We start from the raw sequence: 25,994 nt of genomic DNA on the forward strand, positions 1-25,994 counted from the left end.
CTCACCTGGATTTTAGAAGTGGGTCAAAACTCTCTGGATGGAAGAAATGTTTTCATTACTTCAATAATGCTAGAAGATGCTATTCAGATCCTATTCTGGTTGCAGGGGCTGCCAAGCTTTACATGTAATGTTCAACTCCTCAGAGCCCTTTGCCTACACTCAGCATGCTCCATTATTTCCCAGGGGCATCCAGCCTTAGTCAGAAAGCTTTGCTTGCCCAGTGCTATGCCAATGATCGGGTGATGCAACCAAAAACCACAAACAGGCCAGAACCTGTTTTCTTTTTCTTTTCTCTGAGCTGCCACTTTGAACCAGTGAAGTGTCATCATCCATATTCTACCCTTCACAATATATCCATCATAGCAGATTACAATATGAATAGTACCCCTAGATAGAACAGCTCACCATCAACTTACACCTTCTATCTAAGGGGATTGGGAGAAATATCTAAGAATAAATCCATCTCATTATCCTCTTATTTCAAGTGGTGGGTTTCTTGTAGTTGCATGGTTCACACAAGTAACTTTCAAAGTAAAGATGTTCTGTTCCAGTGTGATTTCCTTAAGTTTACTTTTAAAATATAGTTGTTTCTGGTTGTCTAGGCACATCATCATAAAAATAATGATAACCATCATTTGTTCAGTAGACATGGTACCAATACTTTACATTGATTACCTCATCTCTCTTACTGAAGAATTATGAGTCTAATAGAGGAGGTGACATGTGCAGAAATTATAGTCCAAGATAGAATGTGAAAAAGATTACAGAATGAGGTACGTGCAATGCATCAAGGGAACTTGTAGAAGGGAGGGATCACTTCTAACCAGAGAGGCTCATTCAATCAGCATCCGACATTAAAAAGTGTGTGCATGTTACGTCTGTGCCTCAAGAATCTCACAGACCATGAAGAAACAAAGATACAAAGATCACTCCCCTGGTATGATCTCATCTGAAGATGACAATCGCGCCCATTTGTGTAGGCTCCTTGAAAGAGGTAAGCATGGAAGCTACACATGCTAAAGGATCAAGAGACTGCTGGCAAAACTGAAGTGTGGGCATCACTGGTTACACCTGGACCTCATTATGCCAGCCCCATCCCCCAGAAGAGAGAGAGAAGCAAGGGGTTGTTAACTTCTTCACTCATTTCTCCTTTGAGGCCCTAATTTTGAAGCCTTTAATGGCAACCAGTCCTTCCCTTCCATGCAACTGGCTTTTTTCCCACTGCAGATTGCACTTCACTTTTCTTTCCTTAACTCCATGCAGTTTGTGACCTCCTCTCCAATTTACCAATTCTGATTCACGTGTTCCTTCTTCCCCCTACAGAGAAGAAACAGCCAGTTTGTGGAGTTCCACACTTCTTGGCAAAACGCCAAGCTTCCATAAACCCCAGAATATTATTCTGTGAATTAAAATGTTCACATGCTATCAGCCATGCAGTTACTCCGACGTTTATTTTGGAAAATATTACATTTGGAAAATGGGAAGCCTTCCAGGGCATTCCTTTACCTTAGGATATCAGTAGACACAAGGGTATTTTGAGATCACTTCTTGCTCAAAAGTTAACAAATAATCTGTACAAATAGACACATAAAATTGCCTTGAATAACGTTAGTTAAGGACTCTGGGGCTTTACAAAGTTCCTATAGGGCATTTGTTGAGAAATATGGGACAGAGGCTGCAATTCTAACTCTCTAAAGCAAACTTTCAAAATGCCTGTGAGTTAACTCCCATTTGGCTCTTCTTGCACATTTCTCTTCCAATCACTGGCCTTCCTTGCTGAATTTTATCCAAGACCTTACTTGCTTCAAGCCCCACCTCACTGACTGCAAGAGGCAAAGCAGTCTGAGTCCTGGAGTGGACAGTATCTGAAGCCAATGGCTTAGGTACCCAAGGGCCAAAGAATGGTCTGTATTTCTCCTTCAAATCCTCTTCCACCTTTTTTCTTCTTGGCTTGATTTTATAATGCTGAAGCTTCCAGAAAAGAGAGCTGGAGGGCCTGATATGCTTACCAATAATACACCTCGTTCTTTTGGGTGGCTCAATCCCCAGTGATTATAACATGTTTTCAGTGGCTACAATACAAGCAATACAAGCAAGATAGGAGGGGATGACCTTGAGGGAAAAGGGCAGGAGTGATTGATGGAGTGCAGTCCTTCTTCAGTGTTCTTTAAGCTTTGAACTTTGATAAGGAATAAATTCAACATTGCTCACCTTTCCTTTATGAAAGTAGAAAACCCAAAGCTGTGGGTTGTAGGGAAGGAGAAAGGAGAGATAGACAATACATAGAGAAAACGTAGGAGGACATATTTTTACAGCCAGCAATGAATACCTTTAGGAAAGTAAGCATAATGAGATAGGAGGGAGAGGTAAAGGCTGACTCCTGAATTACATATAGTTCTCTAACTTTTTCTTTTACATTGAAGATGTATTTATATAATGTATGAGTAATGAAACATGAAGAAATATCATTAAAACAAAACAAAAAACCCCAAAAGAATATAGAATTCTAATTATAAACCCAATTCTAGCCAAGAAAAGTCAAATTAAAATTAACAAGTCTAAAGTGACATTGTAAATCCAATTTGGGGGAAATGTAAATACACTCAAAACCAACTGATAGTATGCATAAAAATGGGGATCTCTTTCTGGGTGGTAATAGAATTAAAAGAAATTTTAACTTCTACTTTGTGTAATTCTTTTACTATTTGAAGTTTTAGTTTTAATGTGCATTGGTTTTTTTCTGATTAAATAATTGGATGGCTGATAAAGCACTATGAATTCATTTACTTATATTGCCCTCAATGGACTTCCTGACATAGTTCTCATCTGTCTGTCTTGTTTGTCTGTCTGTCCATACCTCCATTCTTCCCTTTCCCTCATGCCTCTCTATTTCTGTCTCTCTGTCTCTGTCTGTCTGTCTGTCTGTCTGTCTGTCTGTCTGCCTGTCTGTCAGAATGTGTGTGTGTGTGTGTGTTTTGTTGGGAATTGAACACATGGCCTTGTGTGTGCTAGTCAGGTTCTCTACCACTGAGCTACCTCCCCAGTCCTTCATGGCTAGTTTTATTGGACTAATATGTAACACCAGGATAGATGGCCTGCAATACTAGTCATCCCTGAACTCAAATGATCATGGCAGAGTTTCATGTTTTCTGAGGACCCCAGCTTTTACACTTGTGTCTACTTATGCAAGAAGTTCCTTCTGCTACATATCCCCCGTTTCTTTCCCTAACAGAACTTGTGTTTATTCGTTAACTCAGCTTAGCCATTAGTTTTCCTCACCTCCCAAGGTGCAATTTCCACTTTGTTCCTGAAGAGTTTACCCACTGAAACATGGCCACGGTGAAATAAATCGAATTTATAAGGTCTCCAATTAAAATGTTTACTTCTCCAGCCTTTCCTAATAAAAGAGCTTTAAATCGAGTGCCCCCCCAAGATATGGCGATTATCATAATCACCAGGAGAGGACTGACCAGGAGAGACACAGACAAGGCTTTGTGCTCTCACCACTCCTTGTCTTCTATCTGCCTTCAAGAGAGCAGCAGTCACTTGCTTCGCTCCTTGTCCTTTTCCCAACAGCTAGAATAGGGTCACTCAGTTTGTGCATACCCAGTGCATAATACTTGCAGACTGAACAAGGAATGAATGAATGCCTGGACTGTCTTAATAATCCTCTGTTCGCCAGGTTGACTCCTAGTATGCTTTTAAGATTAAAATTCAAATTCTTTGAACCCATCCTGGTCCCTTTTCCCAGATCTCTGAGCCAGACACTTTGCCTTTACCTGTATGCCCCATGTATTTTATGGTATGCTTGTATTTTAACTTGCTCATCTTCTTTGATGCACAAAGAACTCACCACGCCACAGATCAACTGTCTTTTAATCTTTCATAAAAGATGTTTTGGGGAGAACTACATGCATTGTTCTGTTTGTGCTTGAGGAGCATCTTGGGGGAAGAATTATTGAGGCACAAAAGTGGGTATGCTGGGATTTGGAGTTTGGGGTCTTATCCCAGACTTTCTAATTTCCGCTTGCAAGGAAGAACCTTTGACATGTAAAAAGGCCCACAAAGAACTGCTGCCAACAGAATGATGGCCCTGGAGACCACCTAAGAAGTCTCTTTAACTGAGGGCATGAAAGGGCCTGCTGTCTGAGAGAGGAATGAAAATAGCACCTTTGTATTTTTATGGTTAGAGTGACAAGGAAGCTGGCGTCTGGTTTTGTAGTCAGTGAAGAGCATGCACCTGCGCCAGGTAGCGTGAGGTTTCACAAATCAACAGTGTCTGAAGGAGAGTGACCACAGGCAGTGAAAAGGACTGGGCACTGCATACTCCAGACAGTGAGAGAGCAAAGGCAGTCTCTACTAGGCATGGCAACCAGAGACAGGTCTCTCATGATGTTACTTCCATACAGTGAGCTGATCCGGCTGCACCATCAGAAGGAAGAGACAAAGTTTCAACAGCACTGAGGGGCATCGTTCAGTAGTAGTGGATGCATGGATACAGACAGGACTTAGTCTGAAGTGAAAGCCAATGGGACTGCCTAATTGGATACTATTTTCACAAGAGGGTCCTCAGAATACCTAGAGGCAAAGTGCCGCCATTTTCACCACTATTATGAAGAGACTAAACATATGAACATAGTTATACCTTTGAATCTGAAACGTCTACACTGGATCTGCTCTGGTTTTTGCAGCACTGCTCGGCACCTGACCGGATTTGGTATGCTATTAATAAAATGTACGTCAGAGAGTGATGTCCATGAAGCTACCAATGTACTCTCCATAAATTAAGATGGGGATCCTTTTAGGATGTGTTAAATTGCTCAAGCCGTACATTAAATACTTGCTCAGGTACAAAGACTGTATTTTATGGTACGTTCATATACGCATAGCCAGTTTTCCCGGACCCCACTACACTGTGATTAAAGATGAGGTCAGGTTTGCCTTGTCATGTCTGAATTACTGTGCTTTAAACTCTCATCCCATCTGATGACAGGAAAGCTTTTTATGAGGCTTTCTGCACAGGTATGCTATTACTCCTCACAGTTGCTCATATGTTCCATGCAGCCACACTTCCCTGTCCACTTGGGTCTCCAGATTCTCACCATAGCTCCACCATGCTTGTCCCTTCTTCCTGCAACCCCAGCTATACTTGTCTCAGTGAGTAAGGGAAGGCTTCTCTGTCCTTTGCTAGATATTCCTAATGGTGGATCTGTCTGTGTTATAAAACTGACCTGTTTAAAAATGACTAATTCTGAATGTTCCCAGTCTTCAAAAAGCACTATATATCTTAGGACCTTGGGAAAGGTGTCTCTCTGCCTAGTTCCTGATGTTGGGCTATCTGGCAAGGTCTGCTTACCTTCTCCGTTTGGGGCTGACCTCCAGTGTGCTTTATTCCTCTAAAAGTCCCGATTAGAAGGCATCATGTCTTACTTGAGTTTCTCTAGCTTCATTTACTGTCCACATTCTCTGGGAAGCTCTAGTTCTGCCCTGTTCGTAGCCTCGTAGTTTCTGTGAGAGCATCACATTTTATCCAGTGTGAGCTAGAAATGTAGTGTTCTATAGTCAGACTATTCACTCCTGAAATCTCTTGTGAGAAGTTGTTTAAACAGGAAGCATAAGCATTTCTACTAAAACAACATTAGCACGCAGTAGACTGCATGCACGCTTAAAACATTTCTCCAAAGGCATAGAAAGCAGCAGAGATGCATGTCTGATACCAATAAAGATGATTTTAAATATCCTTGTGCAGACAAGGTTAGCTCTCTGGAAATGCATCTGTCAAGCTTCCTTTCCTGAAGCATGTGGTTCAGTAAAAGCAGAATAACCTGGTCCATGTAGGTCACCATCTCTAAAGCAAGGACTAATCTGCTGCAAGATGAATGAATACTTCCACATCTTGCAAAAACCATTTAAGCCGGGCATTGGTGGCACACGCCTTTAATCCCAGCACTCGGGAGGCAGAGGCAGGTGGATCTCTGTGAGTTCGAGGCCAGGCTGGACCGACAGCCTCCAAAACAGAGAAACCCTGTCTCGTAAAACTAAAAAAAAAAAACCATTTAAGACATATAAGACACTATTTCTACTCAAGCCTTTAAAATAACCCTTGGCCCATTTTTAGACAGAGTTCAATTTCCAAGTAGTGGGGACCATCTATCCCTGCAGCCTGAGATTTCCCAAGGTTATCACTCGTGAAAGAGAGTCTAGTCCGAAGATCCAGGGAGAAAGAAACGGCTACCCTTTTCCACAGACCACAGCCCTTTCCCCTGCCACACAAGCATGGAACTAATTTTGATTTCTTTTTCTTAAACCATAGATATCTGGATTGCCAACAATAATTCAAAATGAAGTTTGTGAAGTTTAAAGAGTTAGAGTTAGCCAAATTGTGAAATTGAGATTCTTTAGGGATTCAGTTTCTGTAGTCATAGGTCATGCAGAATTAAATAAATTTGGAGGTGTAGACTTTAGTGGGTTTAGATTGTGGAAAGTGTCAACTTAGATAAATTGGAACAAATGGGTAGATTTTCAAAATACATTGCTGAACAGATTTGAGATTTTATAATTAAAAACAGCCAGCGGATGTTCATATGCTTGTTTCCATTTATATTGGTCACTAATTGGCCTCTAGCCCAAACAATAAAAATGGGTTTTTATCAATCATTTAAAATTACCAATAGGGCATGCCATTAAATTAAATTGTGTGCATATGTGTATGTGTGGAGGTCAAAGGGCAACTTTCAGAAGCTGGTTCTTTCCTTTCCACTTTGTTGAGGCAGGGTCTTCCTTCTTTCTGCAGCTTTACTCTGGGCTAGCCGGCCTATGAGATTCCAGCCATTTCTCCTGCCCCTGCATCCCATCTCACTGTAGGAGTACTGAGATTACAGATGCAATCCATCACATCTGGACTTTTTCATAGGTTCCAGGGCTATTAGGGTTACCGTTAGAGTTGTTAACCAATAAGACATTGCCCTGATCATCATTTAAAACAGAAATGGAAACATAGTAGAACAAGGAAACACAGAGGAGCTTCTGCTTCCTTTTTATTTTGCCTTCAGTTCTATTCATTCAAGTATTTATTGACAGATGCTGTGCATGACCCTAGAGGATACAGCAATATGAAGGAGCCAACGTTCATTCTTATTCCTGGTCACTGGGTAGATGTGCAGGGGGTGGCAGGAATCTGTTTACCAAAATACTGAAATAAAGACGTCTCACAAGGTATTGGAGATGTGATTCCTATGATATCACTCCCATAGCAAAAAGTGACTAATTAGATTCAGAAGGCTTCATAAAAGAGTTGTATTTGATTTGGGTCTGGAAAGGTGAATAGAAAGTCACCAAAAGAAGGGGGTAGGAGTTGACTACACTCACTCTTGTTAGAGAAGCTTGATGAAGTTTCACATGGGTGGAGACTGGGTCTTGTTCAGTGCTGTATTTCTGGAGTTTGGCCAGTCCTTGCAACACATCAAGAGTTTGAAGAGGCTTGTTGACCAGTAGATTGAATAGTTCTAGAAAGAAACATCAGTACAACAGCAAATCAAATAACACAATGTGGTTTTCCCCCTAGGTTGTAGATTATACCATCAGAATCATTAACTCCTGGAGAGGAAATAAATGTATTTCTGCCTTCTAGTCTCAGCCCTGTTGTTAACTATCTAAAATGTTTTGAATAGATGTTTAGCCTATAGAGCTTTTATTTTTCTCCTTTGTAGAATACTTTTTGGTATATTAATACAAGATGAGTGGGAGACATTTAATGGGAAGTGGAAAGAAAGTGGGACTAACCTTTTCCAAATTCGAATTTAATACACGCATTCCAGCCTTAAGATAGCACACTGGGTACATACTGGCTATTTCCTCACCAAAATTATAGTCCTTGAAAAAACAGATTAATAGATGTTCAAAAACAAGAACCAGTTTCCTTGGATCAAAAGTTGGGATGAAATAAGAAACCAAAGCAGGAAACTTTGGTTCTTCCCATCATAGAAATGTTTAGTGTGGACACTTGCATGTATCACTGGAGTCTGATAGTTCTCTCTCATCTTGTCAGAAATAGAAAGTGATGAGAATGGAAACTACCATGGAAAACAATGCCAAGAGGTATAGCAGGTGCAAAGATTTTACCAGAAAGGTAATGCAGTCATTTAAAACATAGTTTGGGGCCATGGATGTCTTTGGAAGTTTAGGGACTAATATATATCTCTTCTCAGAATACTACTTTGAAATGTATAAAGTAGAATACTTAGGATAATAAAAAGGAATAGCTTAGGTAGCTGTCAAAATAATAACAATTTTATAATATTGTGACTACTCTAAATGACAAAATACCTGACAGCTAGTTGATCATTGCTTTTCAGACGTTTGTTATAGTTGTAGCATGAACAGAGCTTTGTCATAATGTCACAGATACTGACAGTGCTCTGTGATTGTTGTCTATGACCAAATGGTGGAAAATATTATATCATTAGAAGCTAGTGAAAAAGAAATAGCTATTTTTATTTTCGTGAGAGTAAAGTTATGGCAAATTAACACCTAGAAGATTAGCAAAATTGTTCCTCTGGGAGTGTCCAGGTGTTTCCAGACATAGACCCTGAGGATTTAGACTTCATCTGTGGTTCAACCCTGTGATGAACTCATAATATGAAAGCTTTATTAGGTGGCAAGGCAGGAAGTAGGGGTACTTGGGGGCATTAGGCTATTAAAGAATTTGTTCTAAGGTTATGTTTTGCCTTGCCCTTTTCCAGTATGCATGTCTCCCCACTACCTCCTCCCTGCTTCCTGTCTGCTATGAGGTAAGAATCTTTGCTCCCACATGTTCTTTCCACCATGATGCCCCGCCCAAGAATGTGGAGACAAGACTGTGAAACTGCGGGCCAGAATAAACCCTTCCTCTTTTCAATACTTATAGCAGGCATTCTGTCCCAGGGACAATAAAAGAGTAATCAATAACACTGGGCAATATCTAATTGCACAATTCTATAAAAGAAAACAAATACTTTTAAAATGTGTTGGAAATTTCATTGTGAATTTTAATTTTGTGCATAAGCAGATATTGTTAGCTTGAAGTGAAAAGAAAGTAAAATAGTGACTTTTTTGTTGTTTTACCTTTGTCACGGTGGCTGTGTTTTGAACTACTACCAGTTGCTATGAAGTTTGCAGCCTTCAAGGAATTCTGTTCCCCCAGACGATGGCTCTGTTGCTGTTGCTCAAGGCAGATTTAACTAAATCTCTATCATTCTAATGAACTCTAGATTCAAAGGCTAGGATGAAAACCTGTGAATTCAGAGAGTTAGAATAGAAACTGGCTAACTTTCTCTCTTAGCTGGTATTCTGGAAGCCTTTTTTCCTTCCACACTATCCAACTAAAAATCCTATGCTAAGTTCCTCCCTGCTACTTCCTGTCAACTAGTTGCTAACCCTACCTCTCTGAGCCCAGGTTAATTTTATTTAATTACCTCAAATGCAACATATCTTTACATAGTTAAACAATGTGACATAAACAAATGTAACACATCTTTGCCTAGTTAAACAAATATTCCACAACATTTCCCACTTTTTGTCTAAATAAAAAGGAAGGTTTTAACTTTAACATAGTAAAACTATATACAATGAGAATAGTTATCAAGTAAGAATTGCATTTACAATATCTAGTCCCATTGTTTTTGGAAATTCAGAGAAATCACTCCATTATCTATGTTATCTTGAGTTCAAAGCTCTGTACCTAATTTACCTTCCATCATTACTAAAGAAAATGTAATTACAAGTATCCAGTCTTCAACCCCATCAAAGGCCCCAGAAGAATATACATTACCTGAGTAAAAAGAAAGGCAGAGCAAGCAATTTCTAAAAGTATAGAAATGATAGAGACATCTGGCTGCCTGGACAGTCACCCAAGCTTTCTCTGCAAATTCAGGGCTACCATCTTTGGCATGTAAACCTGGAATATCTGGCAGACTTTCTTTGAAGCAGGGATTTTTAAGGACTGTCCTACCTTGTCTTTTCAACAGTCACTTTCCTTTGTGTGCTGCATGTCCAGTTTGGACAGTACACTGTCAACAGTCAAGGCAAGGAGAGTTTCTTGCCCAGATGGCTAGCTTTGCCACATTGAAAGAAAACTCCATATGGAGGTTCTTTGATATTGGTACTTCCAGGAGCAGATGTGTCTCACTGTCAAGAAAAGCCCTATGTTAACAAAACATTTTAAAAGCCATATTCTGTAGGTCTTTGAAGTATTTGAAGATCATACATCTATCTAAAATATATCTCTATATGATCTTGATTGTTATAGATGACTAACTACTAACCTGCATTTCTTAATTATCCTAAATGGTTTATAATAATAATAACTTTCAAGGACTAGAACTTACATTTTAAAATTAGCCGCATAGGTACAACTCCTTAAACAAAAGTAGAAACATTTATATAGTATGTTGTAACAAAAATAATCTTAAATTTGTGAAAATATACAAAAATATCTTAAACAAGAGTACATATATTTGCATCAATAAAATATGTAAAATTAATGGTTGCTTTTTGGTTTAAAGTAGATTCAATAATCTAACATTTTATCCTATTATTTCTATATCTCCTTATTTATTTTCAGAAAAAGATCCTGGAATATAACTTCACTTGCTTAATTTCTTCTCTTACCATTACCAACAGTAATTTGCAAACAACCCCCCTCCCCCATGACGAAAAGAATCCATACCTCAGTGAATGACCAAAAACCACCCATCCCACCCCTTGAAATGTGAGAGTTATATTCTTTAAATTACTTCCTGTTGTCTGGGGGGTGACAGTATATTTAGCATACCCTGAGAAAATTGAGGTAATGGCCCAGCCCTGGGAAAATTAGCTGTAACATTTGTTGTTCAGTCTCGGTATAATAGGTAAATGCATCACTTATCTAAATCCTGTCTAGAGCAGTCTGTAATGCTGCACCCTATTAGCTAGCAGCTTTGAATGTGTCCTGATTAGTTTGTAGTTGGGAACTGATTTTTGGGTGGTGTTTGTCAACTTAATGCGATTATCACAATCCAGGTAGAATTGTCCCTATGGGACCCCATCATTTTTTTAGAGATGTTAGAGGTCACTGTTAGGAATGGTTATGGTTCATTGCAGAAAACTTAAACATTGTAAATGTCATATGCAGCAGATCTCTGAGAGGTTAGGGAACCATAATCTAGTAAATATATCCTAGATGCACAAGCTTAATCCCTAGTTACTTCAAACTCAAATTCAAAATCATGTGCAAGAAGCTAGACAAAGCCTTTTTCTAGAATTAGTTAGTATGGCCATTAATATCACAACAGAAGTTTAAATATATACATATATAATCTTATGATTTTAGAACTAATATTTATACCATAGAGATTAGTGACAATACAATTTTCCATAATTTTGGTTTTCTTCTCTCCTATACTAGATGGCTCTTATGATATAAGACAAAGATTTGAGAATTTCCTTTAACAAGTATGTTTGGGTTTAAGGGAGGGAGAGAGTCACATTCCAAATCCAATGCCAGTTTTTATCTTTAATTGAATTGGGATTATAAGAAGACCATTTGCCTTTTATGTTTGTAAAGAGCAACAGAAACAACTATTCAGGAAAATTTCTGAAATTTTATCTTGTTGGAAATATAGCAATTTTATTTTCATGGGACATTTTTCTTAGGAATATTCATGCTTCTTCAGATGTCATTTGTCCAGGGGTCTTCAGATTCCTTAACTGGATGCTTTCATTCTTCTCAAAAGACAAAAACAAAACCCTGCACCAACTCTAACTTTGGGGAGTTCCTTTTCTCTCAGAGTATATCTTTGTTAAGACAAAATGTTCTATAGCAACAGGAAAAGCATAGTTTTTAATAAGAAAAAATATTTATTTACTTTTTCTCATACCTGATCAAATGAAAGACATTTGTTAGTCTTATATGTTAGTTTAGATTGAATGACCAAGCTGTTTGATGAACTGTTGCCTCTTCTCATCAGGAAAGCTCTCCTGTTGGAATATAATTTTTAACAATCTTGATGGTATCCGTAGCTTTTCTTCTCCTTTGGAAACAAAAGCAAAACCTCTTTCCTAATGTAACACATATCCTGGTTTCCATTTAAAATATATAGGCTGATTTAATTCAGCAATATTTTCTATTATCCAATGTCTCTCCACAGTCATTGATCCCTTTCCATTAGCATTTAAAAAATTAAAGTCAGTAAAGCACTATGTAATCTATCTCTTGGGTCTTTCTGTTTATTAAGCATATCTTTTAAAGTATAATTAGATCTTATATAACTGCTTGTCTTGTAGGATTGTGTGGTATACCTGTAATATGCTTTATGTTGTCATGTGAGAAAGACTGTTTCATTTTACTAGAGACATATGCTGGAGAATTGTCTGTCTTAATTTGTAGAAGAATCCCCATAATGGCCATGACTTCTTATAAGTGTGTAATTACAGAATCAACTTTTTCAGAACTTAAAGCAGTGGCCCATTGGAATCCTATGGTATGGTACACATATTTTAATTTTCTAAACTCTGAAAAATGAAACATATCCATTTGCCAAATTTCATTTCTTTGAGTACATTTTGGCTTGCTTCCTGCAGGTACAAGAGTTTGATTATACAAAGAACAAGTAGGACCCTTCCTTATAATTTCCTTGGCTTGTTGTCAAGTGATAGAAAAATCTTTCTTTAAACCTTTGCTGCTAACATGGTGTTTCTTATGAAATTCTGGAGCTTCTAGCACACTTCCTATAGCTGATCAATCATCATTTGTCTTAGAGGGCCTAGTAGACCTATATGGGATATGATATTTGTTATATAGAAGATATGATTTATATTTCTGATTATTTGTTATATTTGAATAAATGACAAAGTTATTACAAGCAAATACTAATGAGGAACACCCTGGTTTGTTCTTGTTTCTAGCTACAATGGAATGCTGATTTGTACTGAGAAAGTAAGAATTAGAAGTATATCCTACCTTCCTGGAGCTTTTAGTCAGAGAAAGGTTGATTACAAATGTAAAGCTATTTGTGGGAGAGCATTTTTTTGACAAGTTTTCAAGGCTTTCTGTGAAGAAATTGTCAAAGGCTGGGGAAAAAGGAATCCTGGTCACATAATGAAGTTTGGCAATGCTGTTGTCTCTTAAAATGTGGGGTGTAGAAACTCTGATTGATGAACTTTGGCATTTCGCTAAAGACATTTCCATGTAGAATGTTGAAAGTATCAGCTAGTTTTAAAGTACCATGTATGTTTAGATAGGAGGCAAAGAGTTTCAAAGGAGTTTCTTAAACTTCTCAGGATTTGAAGCAAATATCAAGATTCTAGTTCATTCTATTTTACAAACCAAACAAGACAACACTTGTTTTTCATTCCATGTCTCTCTAGACTGTAAATGGTTCTGAAATTTAAGCTTTCTTTAAGGGAAAGTTCAAATCCAAGTACAGCTATATGGATCTTTGGACTGTTTGTTAAGATTATAGGTGTTTAGAGTTTTTTTCTCCCTGTGTCCTTTTAAGGCTGTACAGAAGGGTTTCCAAACTTATGAAAGGCATTTCCCACCCAACTCTCAGTCCAAGATAGGAAGTGTTTGTTACAGGGACTTCAGGGTGTGGCTGTTTTTTGCCATAGAAGGAGCTTCCAAATTTTAAAGAGACTTGTGTTGGCAGAATCACTTGCTGCTTGATCTGAAAGGGAATCTATCTCTCAGTACACTAGTTTTTAATGTTTCTATGGGAATATATATATATATATATGTCTTTTAATCTCATTAACAGTGTCTCTTGTAGGGCAGGCTGCTTTGGAATTTGTTATATAGCTAGGAGAGGATGATCAGCCCTTGAGCTTCTGGTCCTCAGACCCTCACCTCCTGAACACTGGGATTGCAGGTGTACACTACCACACCTAGTTTGTGTGATGCTGGGATCGAACCCAAGGCTTATTGCATGATAAGCTAGCACTCTACCAACTGAGCCACAGCTTCAGCCTATATTTACATCTTTAAGTAACACTTTTTGCTTTTAAGGTATAAATATAGGCTGAAGCTTTGGCTCAGTTGGTAGAGTGAAGCTATTTTGAAACAAATTCTGTGTTGTATGTAACTGTTTTGAAAACTCTGCTTATTGTCATCAAAGTATAAGTGGACATTGAATATTTTAGGTATAAAGAAGTACCAGGGTCTACTTAGTGTAAGCCATGATATGTATCATTCTTGTGTCTGAATACATGTCTATAATGGCTTCATACAAATCTGAACGGATCCACCATTGTTAAATATGTGCTCTGTATCACATCTTCAGAACATCCCCATTTTTTTCCACTGACACCTGCAAAGGTGGAATACTGCAAGAGCAACCATTTTCAAATCATGTCTCCATGTCTTGAATTCCACAAAAATTGTCAGATAACTCCCTTCCTCCCACTTATTGTGCATCTTTGAAGAAATTCTGGTTCACCTTGCTGATGAAGCTCAAAGCCTGAGTTGGCCATTTCCTTCCTTCCCTTTTCCTCCTTTCATCCCTTTCTTAAAAACAACAACAACAACAACAATGAAGGCCCAAGAGAATATCAGTCAAACTCTGACATAACTGAGCCAGAAAAAAACAAATGATCCGTACAGAGGGAGTTTTTACATTGACCTTAACAGCATTGCAATGAGTAGCATGTTTTGAAAACCAGTGTGATACTGTATATCAGAGTTTCTCAATCTGTGGGTCATGACCCCTGGGGGTGGGTCAAATGAACCTTTCACAGGGGTTGCCTAAGACCATTGGAAAACACAGAATTTTCCTTCTTTCCTCCCATTCTCTCCACTCCCCCTCCTCCCATCTGCTCCATGGAGAAGGTAAGGCCTCCCCCTTGGAAGTCTACTAAGTCTGTCCCATCATCTAATTGAGGTACACCCCTGTGTCTGGACTGGGCAAGGTATCTCTCCATATAGAATGGGCTCCACTAAGTCAGTTTGTGCATTAGTGTTAGATCTTGGACCCACTGCCAGTGGCCTAATATATTGTCCCAGTCATATCATTGTCATCTATATTAAGGGAGTCTAGTTCTGTCTTATGCATGTTTCCTTGGGGGTCATTCTGATTCAAATCACAGCAGAACCCTATTCTGAGGACTTTCTAGTGCCTTCCTATTCTGGATTCTCTATAGCAGCACTAGATGTGAGTACCCTTCCTTTTTTGTTATAATATGAGCTTCCCCAGCAGTAGGTGGTCAACACAAAATAAACTTAGTGGTCTTTTTGGAGATGTTTTGTTTCATAATGCTTTGTTTGGGCATTTGTTTTACCTTACTTTTCTTGACTATTACTATGTTTTCTAATTTTATGTTTAATGGTTTCGTACACATGTGTCTGCAGGTATGTGTATTTGTCATTGATTATTTTTTCTTGTCTGTTTTATTTTATTTTTTTAATTTGCCTTTTTGTTTTCTAAAGAGAGAGTGAAAGAAGGTGTGGTGTTGGTCAGGAGATAAGGAGGATCTTGGAGGACATGAAAGAGGGGAAACCATGTTCACAAATTCAGAATATACTGTATGACAATTTATTTTCAATAAGGAAGAAAAACAAAGAACTGTGCATTACAATATGATAGTTCATTATTTTTTAAACATAATTCCTTATTCTTTGGGAATTTCACATCATGTACCTCAATTCCACTCATTTTCTGGGTCTTCCATATCCTCCCTTCACTCTCAAAGCATTGCATTTCCCCAAAAGAAAATAAAAAAACTAAACCAAAACAAACAAACAAAACTCCACTTTGCTCCTCTGTCTTTCCCCCTCTCCAACACCTCTTCATTCATTGTGACATTGGGAGCCACAGTGTGTCACCTAGTACATTCTTTTGTACTTTGAGCTTTACTTGCAAATGTTAATTGAAGCAAGTCATTGGTTTAGTTCAAGGTCTCTTGTTTTTGGTATACCATCATCACTGAACCCTCTCCAAAATTCCTCTTGGGTATCCCCCATGGTTGCTCCAAGTCATGGAAATCCTTTGGATATTGTTCTGCAGGACCAGTCTCTTACAGATAGGATAGGTGTTAAGGTGGGTCAAAGAAGGTTCTGGATGTGGGCTTGGGCGGTAGCTGAGCTGGTTCTTCTGGGCCACTGGAGTTGCCCCTCAGGTGTGGACATGGAACCAGCTCTCCTAAGCCCATGCTATCAGGGCCAGCTATCCCATACCTATGGTGAGTGTGGGGTAATCTCTCTTGAGTGCAGGGTGCCCATGTCTATATCATTGTGGCTAGTTTTCCCATTAGGGTCAAGGCCAACCCTCTTGCTGCAGTGTTCAGCGAGGGGGCGGGACCAACTTTTCCAGGGCCAGTGAAGGGCTTGGTCAGCTCAGCTTGGCCCTCAAATTTCATTATGCATGGTTCTTATTGTCCCCTGTGACAACACATGCTGTGCCACAGAACTCAACACAGACCACAAATGCAATAGGACCACAGACCCAGTCACGGCCTTTGGCAGCAGCTTGGGCCTGGATGTCACCATGGCCCCTGTAGCAGCTCAGATCACCCACATCAGTATGGCCCCAGTAACAGCATTACCCTTGAACACCAACTTGGTCTCTGGTGGCTGATCAGAACCCAGGCATCCAAATGGCCTTTGGTGGTAACAGCAGTCATGTTTGTCATCTCAGACCCTGGCAGCTTGGGCCTGGATAACACCATTGCCCCTGTAGCATCACAGACTACTCAAATTAGCATGGCTCCAGTGGTGGCATATCCCTCAGACACTATCAAGGCCATAGGTTGTGACCCAGGTCCCAGGAATCTGTGTGAATAGTTTGTCCTTTATATTTAATATTTTACTTCAAGTTCTTGAAGAAGAGAGGTTTGTATATAAGGCACTTTATTGTTCTTATTTAAATTTTACAGCATTTTTCTTGCAGACCATCAGGTTTTCAGGAATAGATTATTGATGTTAGTAAGGTAGCTTGCATAATTAGTCCTGTAATTGTAGGGCAACCTTATTCTGTGTGTTCCCGACCCACTTCCTTTCTTAGCTGGAGATCTTTATAAACACTGAGATTATTTTGTTCCCATTCTAGTATTCTATATTGGGCATATTGAATGGGTATGATAACTTGAACAGCAGCTCTTGAAAGACCTTAGACTTCAAACAGGATGTGGTGACAACTGAGTACTCTCAGTTGTCTCTCTGGGGAAGTACATTCTTGTGTGGGAAGAATGATGAATCCAGATGTTTGGATACGAAGAGGCATAGCACTAGGCTGATGCTACCAGTTATCCTAGTATCTGTTTTGCCATTTTGTGCAGTGATACAGACATCAGATGTTTGCTGCTATTTGCCCACACTGGCATCATGTTATACAAATGTTAGCTGACCCATTTGCACTAACCTACTGCTGAGTTTCTTTCTCTTTTCCTTTTTGAAAAAGGCAAGGATGATGATGTCTTGGGCTGGCCTCAAATTCATTGTAACATGAATAATATAAACCCAGAAACAGATACTGGGGTTCAAGCTAAAGATCAGTAAAGCAAAGCAGCCAGCCAGTAATTCTTACCTCTACCAAAGCAGAAATGGAGATCCTATCTTCCCTGTGATTGAAAACTAAATCTCCCATGAGACCTCTTGGCTCTTCCTTATATACCTTTCTAGTGCTGGGATTAAAGGCATGACTTCTGTTACTCTTTTAGATTGATTAACTTTCATGTAGCCCAGAGTGGTTTTGAACTTACAGAAATCCATCTGCCTCTGTCTTCTGAGTCCTGGGATTAAAGATGTGTGCCACCACTGCCCAGCTTCTATAGCTGTCTAGTGTGGCTGGCTTTGCACTCTGATCCCCAGTGGCTATATTATATCCTAAACAATATATCGCCACAATTCTCGCTGTAGCTCAGGCTGGCATTGAACTCAGACTTGGCCTCCTAAGTGCTAGGATTACACGTGTGTGCTGCCAGGCACAATCTGGGAAGTTTGCCTCCTCTTCCCCCTTCTCTGGCCTTTTTGGCTGGTGTGCTGATGTCATGTTATCGAAGTGGTTATTTTAGAATCAGTGCAGCAATCAAAGGTGACAGCTGGCTGGGTACCCTGAGAAGAGTCTGTGATGTTATATAATATATAGCATATATAATTTATATGGCCTGGCAACCTTCAGACAGCTCACACTTATACCTTTTTATTGTCTAACGTCTGGAATACTAGTTTCACGACAGCAGGAGCACATCTTTTCCATATCTGTGTCTCCAGGGCTTCAAACAGGGCTTGGAAAATCGTATTAGTTTAGTAAATATTATGGAAGGAACTGGATGATGATGATGGACCTATCCAAAGGTAATTCATTTCTGCTTTAAATAGTACCGGATTTACGAGTCCCACGAAAGTAGGCTATATATTATACACAAAGAAAAGGACACTAAAGGGCTATATATATGGCAGGTGGTTTGTCATGGAAACAATCTAAGGTCAAGTTCTCAGACCAGGCAGGAGACCTATCATGGCACTATTGATGCCTCTGCTGTGTGCACTGCTTGGATGATGAGCACCTGTTAAGGACCCTGTTGGTAGGTCTGCTTAGTCATTAGGGTCTGGGCAGGCCTCACTACTGCCTTTCGGTGTATGGTTTGTGTTTGAACACAGCCAAATGAGCATTTTCAAGGCTTCCCTAGCACAACAGCATTAAGGAGGTTGAGCAAGTAGCAAGAATGCTGAGCTGTTGCAACCGCAGGCAGCCTTAGGTGAACACTAGGAGAACTGGTACAACAGAGGAGCAAGTTTCCCCAGGCTGGTCCAATGGCGAACCTTTCTGCTCCATCTGCTAGCAAAGATAACGAATTCTTTTGTTCCACTACTCTCTGCCTTACTTGGCCCGGCTTTGAAAGGGCGCAGGCTGAGTTCTATAGCCTGACCCAAGTTGGACACAGAGGCGTTGAGCCGCGAGGAAGAAGGTGTTCACTCCCTCCGCGCGCGCCGGGAGCCCGCGCCCGCCTACTCGCGAGAGCGCGCACGCACCGTCTCCCCGCCTCCGCCGTGCGCGCCCCGCCCCCTCGCGCTGCCATACGCGGACCGGCCAACATCCGAGGACTTCGGCCTCGAGTAACCCGCTCGCGTGACCTTTCCGCACCCTGCACGCCTAGGCCAGCTCGGCGCCTGTCCCGCCGTTGCGTGTCTGCCGCCCCCGCCGAGTCCCGCAGTCCCTTGACCACGCGCGGTCACCACCGCCGCTCGTCATGGCGGCCCTCAGCAAGTCCATCCCTCATAACTGCTACGAGATCGGCCACACTTGGCAACCCTCCTGCCGGGTCTCCTTCCTGCAGATCACTTGGGGCGCCCTGGAGGAGTCCCTCAAGATCTACGCGCCCCTGTACCTGGTGAGCAGGGCCGGCGCCTGTGCAGGACGTGTCTCCCGGGGCTCATTGCTCTTGGGGCATCTTTAGGGGGGTGGGAGGCCCGGGGGAGTCCTCGGCGGAAGGAGGGGGAGGGGACCCCGAGGGCGAGCTGTCAGCGGACGCCTGTTGCTAGGATGGGGATGTGCACCTGGCCTGTAGGATCCAGAGTGCAGGACACTTGAGAACCTGGGTCCAGGGACTTGTGATGGAGAGGTTTTAGAGCGCACTTAGTCAAAGCTGTCTCTCCTCAGGCCCCTTTACCTCCTCCTCGCCCTCTCTGATATGAAAAATGGTCTGCTTTACCCCAAGCCCCCATGACCTTGTCTCAGTTTGAGATGACAGAGATGTGACTTGAGGGTTTTTGCTCTTTCTCAAATTTCCAGAGTAGAACTCCTGGTTTGAGACTTTAGTGCCGTGATTTCGAGTCATTGAAGGTGTTTTAGTAGATCCGACTTAATGTCACCGAGATCATTTTCTTATACAGGTTTACATGTAGGGCAGTTTATAAAGAGTATCTGGAAACCTACCTGTAACACTGAGAACTGATAAAGATATGTTCTCCTAAAGAGCGCCACTGTTTTCTTCAGTAACCACATCTTCGGCATTAAAGATCGATTATTTGGTCACTGACGTTCACTGTCATTTTCTTAGCTGTTGAAGTCTGTGTACTAAGAAGGTACACGTCACATTTTGTATGTTTCCTAAAAGTTTATTCAATATTCAATTGATGATCCTTTTTTTTGTTGAAGTAATATTTTGGATCAATGACATCCTTGACAGTATGATTGTGTCTGTAACTTATAGAGAAGTCTAATTAGTAATTATTGAAAAAACACAAGAAGCCATAGTGACTCCCTATGAGGTTGTGGGAGCCAACTTCCATTTTTATGGTGTAGACTGGAGTTTCCCACCTTTAATATATTTCAAGAAAGTCCCAGGGATCATGTTAGAATAGAGTTTCCGGTCCAGTAGTTCTTGGTGGAGGCTGTTCAGTAAATTTCTGATAAACTGTAAGGGAGTGTTGATACTGGGGGTTCCCCCTCCCCTTTAGTAGTAAGGATCTAGATTAGAGACCAATAATAGACTTTTATTTAAATAAATATGTATCTACATATGCATTTCCCCTCAAAGACTGCTGTTATTGGCTCTTTTATATGAACTGTGGTCAGACTTGATTGGTATTTATTACTATGCTGTTATTATTTGGTTTTGCCAGGGTTCTTAACCTGTTGTACTGTCAAGACAAGAGTTCTGCTGTTGAACTCTGCCCCAGACTTATTTTATTTTTAATATCTACTACTACATTGGGCTCATTATCATCTGCACAAAAAGACAGTTCCTAGACTGGGGAGGTAGCTCAGTGGTAGAGCCCTTGCTTAGCATGTGCAAGGTCCTGTGTTCTGACTCCTTGCCCTGTTCCACCAATTCCCACCCTTGACAAAGTAAAACTAATCCAGGCAATTTGTTCAAAGGCTGTTCTTGATGTCAAGGACTAGGAACTAGGTGGGAAGAATGTTTACACTATGTAATTTCTCCTGAGAGCCACATAATCATTTATTCATTCATTAATTTGATGAATATTTGTGGAATGCCTGGTATTTGTTGTATCTACAGCACAGACAATTTATTGATTCTATTATGTGTTATTCTATTTAGGGAAACAATTGGGGCAGAGATTCACTATAGCAAGATAGGATCAGTGGGGATCAAGAAAAGACTTGTTATACTCTTACACTTTCAACTAGATTAAATACCTCTTCAGAACAAATTTCCTGTCTCATGTGACTTTATATTTTCTTTTTACAGTTGTATATTTCAAATTGCTGCTTATTGGTGGTTGTGAAATGAAATTAGTGAGAACTGACTATTAACTTACTATAAGTGAAACAAAAATTAGAAAATGTTAGCCCTTTTCAGGCACTAAGGCTAAGCAGTGGAATTTGACTTTGGCCTTGATAGAGTTGTGAGGTAGGTGTGTGTGTGTGTGTGTGTGTGTGTGTGTGTGTGTGTGTGTGAGATTGGGGTTAAGTAGAGCACATAGTCACACTGTAGTCTTTGTAGGAGTCCTGTAGTTGCCAATCTGGATTTGCATCTCGTTTCTATCAGTTATTATCTGACTTTATGCATGTATGCTTTTTTATGTCTATGTGTGTGAGAATTGAGGTAAGATGATGCACTGGCAATCTCCCACATATTTTATGTTATCATTACTATTATTATTTTAAGGCAAGGCCTTATGACTTTGAGCTGCTCCTGTCAAACTCAGAGCCTTATGCATACTAGGTGGGTATGAGCTCTATCCCTATCTCATGTGTCTTGAATGTGTGTATTTTTTCTTTCTCTCCTTCCCCAGTGGCACCTAGGAGTAATGTTTACAGCCAGTTAGAGTTAGAGGAATTTGACTTTGGCCTGGAGAATAAGATTGGATACTGATTCATGGTGTGAATGTATAGGGTGTGTATTAACAGAGGGAGCTAAATGTGACTTGGGGGAGAAATCCAAGAGTTTTGTAAAGGAAAGAATATGCACAATGTATAAAACAAAAGGTGTGTATGTGTAGTACTGTAATTCCTACTGAACGTGTTGTGCTTGCTTCTTCACTCATTTTGTCCTACACAGCTGTGACTCCATCTCAAGATTATCCCCACTTCATGAATAAGGAAGCAAAAATCAGAGAAATTAATCTTGCTTCATAAGATTTTAGGTAAAAGGACAGGGTTACGGCCTTGTTTTGTGTTACAATATCTGAGCAAAGGTTAGCTTGAATGAACAATTTGTTTTTGTTTATTTCTTTAGCCAAGGAGGTCACAGGAACAATGCTGTATAAGGATGAGGACTCCTGTGGCAGTCACTGGCTGGAGCTGGAAGGATGGTTAGGAGTTGCGGTCCCTTCACCTGTGGGTGGTCAAGAGCATTGGAATCCCACTTATGCTTCACCAGCCTCGTGATCTAAGGAAAATTATCTGTTTCTGTCCTGCTAAAAGATAATTTCCTGTGCTTTATGGCTTTTGTTTGGATGTAGAGTAGGATGGCAGTGTGCAGGGTGGCAGCTGGCATAGCAAATCCTCAATGTAGTGGATTTGCTGTTGAAATATGTCCTTGTGATGGCTTCACCGTCTATTAGAGTAGAATGCTTTTATTTGGAACAAGCACTGTTCGGAAGTTCTGAATGCGTTTGGTATGAATGAATGAATGAACTTCAGAACAGTCCAGGAGTATGTTGATATTTGGCATACTTGAAATGAAAGGGCAGTTTTAGAGGCATCTCACTGGAAGAGTAAACAGGACACGAAGACAGAGGATTTGGGGACAGTATTAGGATCTCCTAATATTTATAGGATTATAAATAATGTGGAAGCTATTGCCTTCATTGTAGAAATGGAGGCATCTGAAGGGCAGGTGACTTGACTGGAAGAGTTTGATAAGGAGAACATTCCGGAACCTGTAAAGTAGGCCTTAGTTATATCCCTTTCATTTGAAATACTAGTCAGTCCAGTGCATTCTGTGCTCTCCTCTTGTTCTGTGCTTTTGCTCTCAGGCTTCCTTTACCTTCTGCTTAAAGTGTTTTGAAATGCGGATGAACCCATTTTATTCTGATGAACAATTTATAATTCCATTACAAAGGAATATAAAATACCACCTGTGGTTTGGTGGTTTATACAGTGGACTAATTGATAAAGAGAGTGAATTATTTCAGAAAGTTATTAGCAAATCATTTCATAGAGTTCTGTGGAATCATATAAAGTTCCCTCTCAATGAGAACTATGCTACATCTCCTTACTTGACAATCCTGAAGTGATTAAACCCCTAGTATTACCCACACCTAACAAAGAATGGTTGTTAATAAGAACTATTAGTCTCTATGTGAATATATTGTCAGAGATGAGTTTATTTTAGAAAGTCTGGTATCCCTAAAGACAGACCCATACTTTAAAGATGAGATTCACCGAATCTGCATGAAATTTTGGTCTTCATCTGTGTGTATTCATAACTTCAAACACACACTCAGTCTTTGCCTACTTTCCGATAATGACTCCTTCAAATTCTTTTCCTGACACCCAACCAAGCCTGTGTTTTAATGAAGCAACCTGCCTCCAGAGAACTATATTTTATTGTTCTTATTCCTCATCTTCATTTTTTATTTACTCATCCTTTTCTTTTTTGTTAACATTCACAGACTGGGTTGTTGTTGTTATCTTGTCCCACCAGGTCCTGCCGCCCTTCAACCCCAAATAATCACACTGATGCTATATTAATTATAAAACTGTTGGCTGATGGCTAGGGCTTCTTATTAGCTAGCTCTGTCTTAATTATTAACCCATAACTACTAGTCTGTGTCTTTCCTTGTGGCCTTATCTTACCGGAGAACATCTGGTGCGTCCTTTTCCTCCAACTCTACATGGCATCCTCTTGCACTCTCTCTACTTACCTTTCCCAGAATTCTCCCTTATCTACTAGTCCTGCCTATCTTCCTGCCTATGTTGACCAAACAGTGTTTTATTCATCAACCAATAAGAGAAACACTTATACAGAAGGACATCTCCCATCACTGGGTTGAAGTTTTAGTGTCTTAGGAGTAGGATAGTGTTGCTGCAAGTAGGGTTACTTGATTCTTTCCTTTCTTATTTGTAACTGTGGGCTACAGATAAGACTATATGTTCTGTAGACATATGTTAAGTTCATTTGATCAGTGGTAGGGTTTAATTCTGCAATTAAAATTTTAAAACAATTTTTTATCTGCATTGGCCTTGCATGTATAACGTTGTGAGGGTGTTAGGTCCCAGGAACTAGCAGGCAGTTGTGAGCTGCCATGTGAATGCTGAGAATTGAACCCAGGTCTTCTGGAAGAGCAAGCAGTGCCCTTGCCCCAACTCTGCAATTTCTCTGTTCACATTTAACTTGGATACTATATCCAGAGAAGAATGGACTATTCAAGTTACCTAATATTCTTGTATCAGGATGCATCTGACCTTTCATGGCTGATTATTATTGTTATTGTTATTCATTATTATTTCAAAATGGGAACTCCAACATCCGACATTAATGCACATGTCTTTACAATTTTATGTCTTGGTGAATTGTACCCTTCATCAATATGTAGTGACTTTAGCCTCTTTTGATTAATGCTGGCTTGAAGACTAGTTCATCAGGTATCAGCGTAGCTATACCAGATTGGTTTTGGTTTCCATTCATGTTATCTATTGACCCATACTTTGACTCTCAGTATGAGACTGTCCTTTCCAGGTGGGGAATATTTCTCAGAGACAACAAGCTATCTGACCTTACTATTATTATTTTTAACCCTGTCAACTGGTCTATATCTCTTTATTGGGGAGTTGAAGCCATTTGCATTTAAAGTTATCATTGAGAGAGTTTTGCTGACCCATATACTTTTGTTGCTTCCATTTTTGATTGCTTTGATTATTTGTTCTTTTCTTTATCTTGCTGTTATTATGGGCATGCTGTTTTATTGTGTTGGACATTATGGGTTCTTTCCTTGCTTTAAAGAAATTTGTTCTCATTTCTTTGTTAATTTAAAAAAGTAGCTTTGTTGGTGGTTATTTGCTGTCAGAGCTTGAAATACACTGATCTATCTTTTCCGGGTTTTAGGGTTGTTAATGAGGAATTTGATGTTATTCTGATGTGAATGCCTTATGTACATTGATGTTTTGTCTGCATGTATGTCTGTGTGAGGGTGTGGGATGCCCTGGAGGTAGAATTACAGACAGTTGTGAGCTGCCATGTGGGTACTGGAAATTGAACCTGGGTCCTATGGAAAAAGAGCCAGTGCTCTTAACCACTGAGCCATCTCTTCAGGAGTGCCATTAGTTTTTATTTCTCTCTCTTACCTTTTAGGATTCTCAGGTTTGATGTGTTGATTTTATTTCAAGACTTCTTGGTCATTGTTATTGTATTATTGATGCTTATTGATGATGCTACCCATTATTTTAATGATTCATTTAGTTTTCATTCCCAAATTTTATATATACTTTTCATTTTGCTAACTTGTCTTCCCTATTGCTGATTTTCTCAACTACTTTTTCGACTACCTCTTCTATATTACTTGCTTTCTAAGTATTTGATTGACTTCTTCATTCTTTTCCATCTTGTTTTCTATTTGAGGTCACTTTTCATTTTTACTACCAAACATTTGAGAACATTTTCTGGCTTTTTACTTTCTTCAGTGTCATTTAGCAGTTGAGAAATTGTGACCTTGTGGAAGAATACTGTGTTCTTGTGTCTCTTGCTGTATTCCTGTTATTTGTGTGTTTGTTGGCTTGGGCATCTCTTTCTGTCTCATCTGGGGATCTTCTTAATATCCAGACTATTACTTGGGCTTAATCCTCAACACTCTCGGAGAGAGGAGAAGGCCAACTATTTGCAAAAGCAATAACTCCAAATCATACAAGATACAGACTTAAACTCAATTAGGATACACTAGCATATTGCTAGTTACCATAAAAAGAAAATGGTGTGCTATGCAGTTAAAAAGCATTTGGGGTAAATGTGGAAATAGAAAGTGGATCAAGTAAATCCCAGAGCAGGGAGAGGGGACGTGAAGGGGAATCGAGATTTAGTAAGCAAGAAGTAAGAGAAGAAAGTACTATAAAGAAAACAGAAAAGAGGAGAGATAAAAA

General features: G+C 39.8%; 1 protein-coding gene across 2 annotated transcripts in view; it reads left to right on the forward strand.

The window, feature by feature from the left end:
- Window positions 1–18,996: 18,996 nt before the first annotated feature.
- The window catches only part of Tmem135 (transmembrane protein 135), a 190,335-nt gene continuing 183,337 nt past the window's right edge, over window positions 18,997–25,994 (forward strand). The window contains exon 1 of one of the 2 annotated variants that reach the window (XM_040728820.1): window positions 18,997–19,338. In XM_040728820.1, the coding sequence (XP_040584754.1) occupies window positions 19,198–19,338 (141 nt within the window). In that variant the 5' untranslated portion in view covers window positions 18,997–19,197. The remainder of the gene's footprint in view (window positions 19,339–25,994) is intronic. The other variant, XM_005085366.4, reaches the window with a different exon arrangement.

The sequence above is a fragment of the Mesocricetus auratus genome, unplaced genomic scaffold (assembly GCF_017639785.1).
Source record: "Mesocricetus auratus isolate SY011 unplaced genomic scaffold, BCM_Maur_2.0 Super-Scaffold_4256, whole genome shotgun sequence".
Lineage (NCBI taxonomy): Eukaryota > Metazoa > Chordata > Mammalia > Rodentia > Cricetidae > Mesocricetus > Mesocricetus auratus.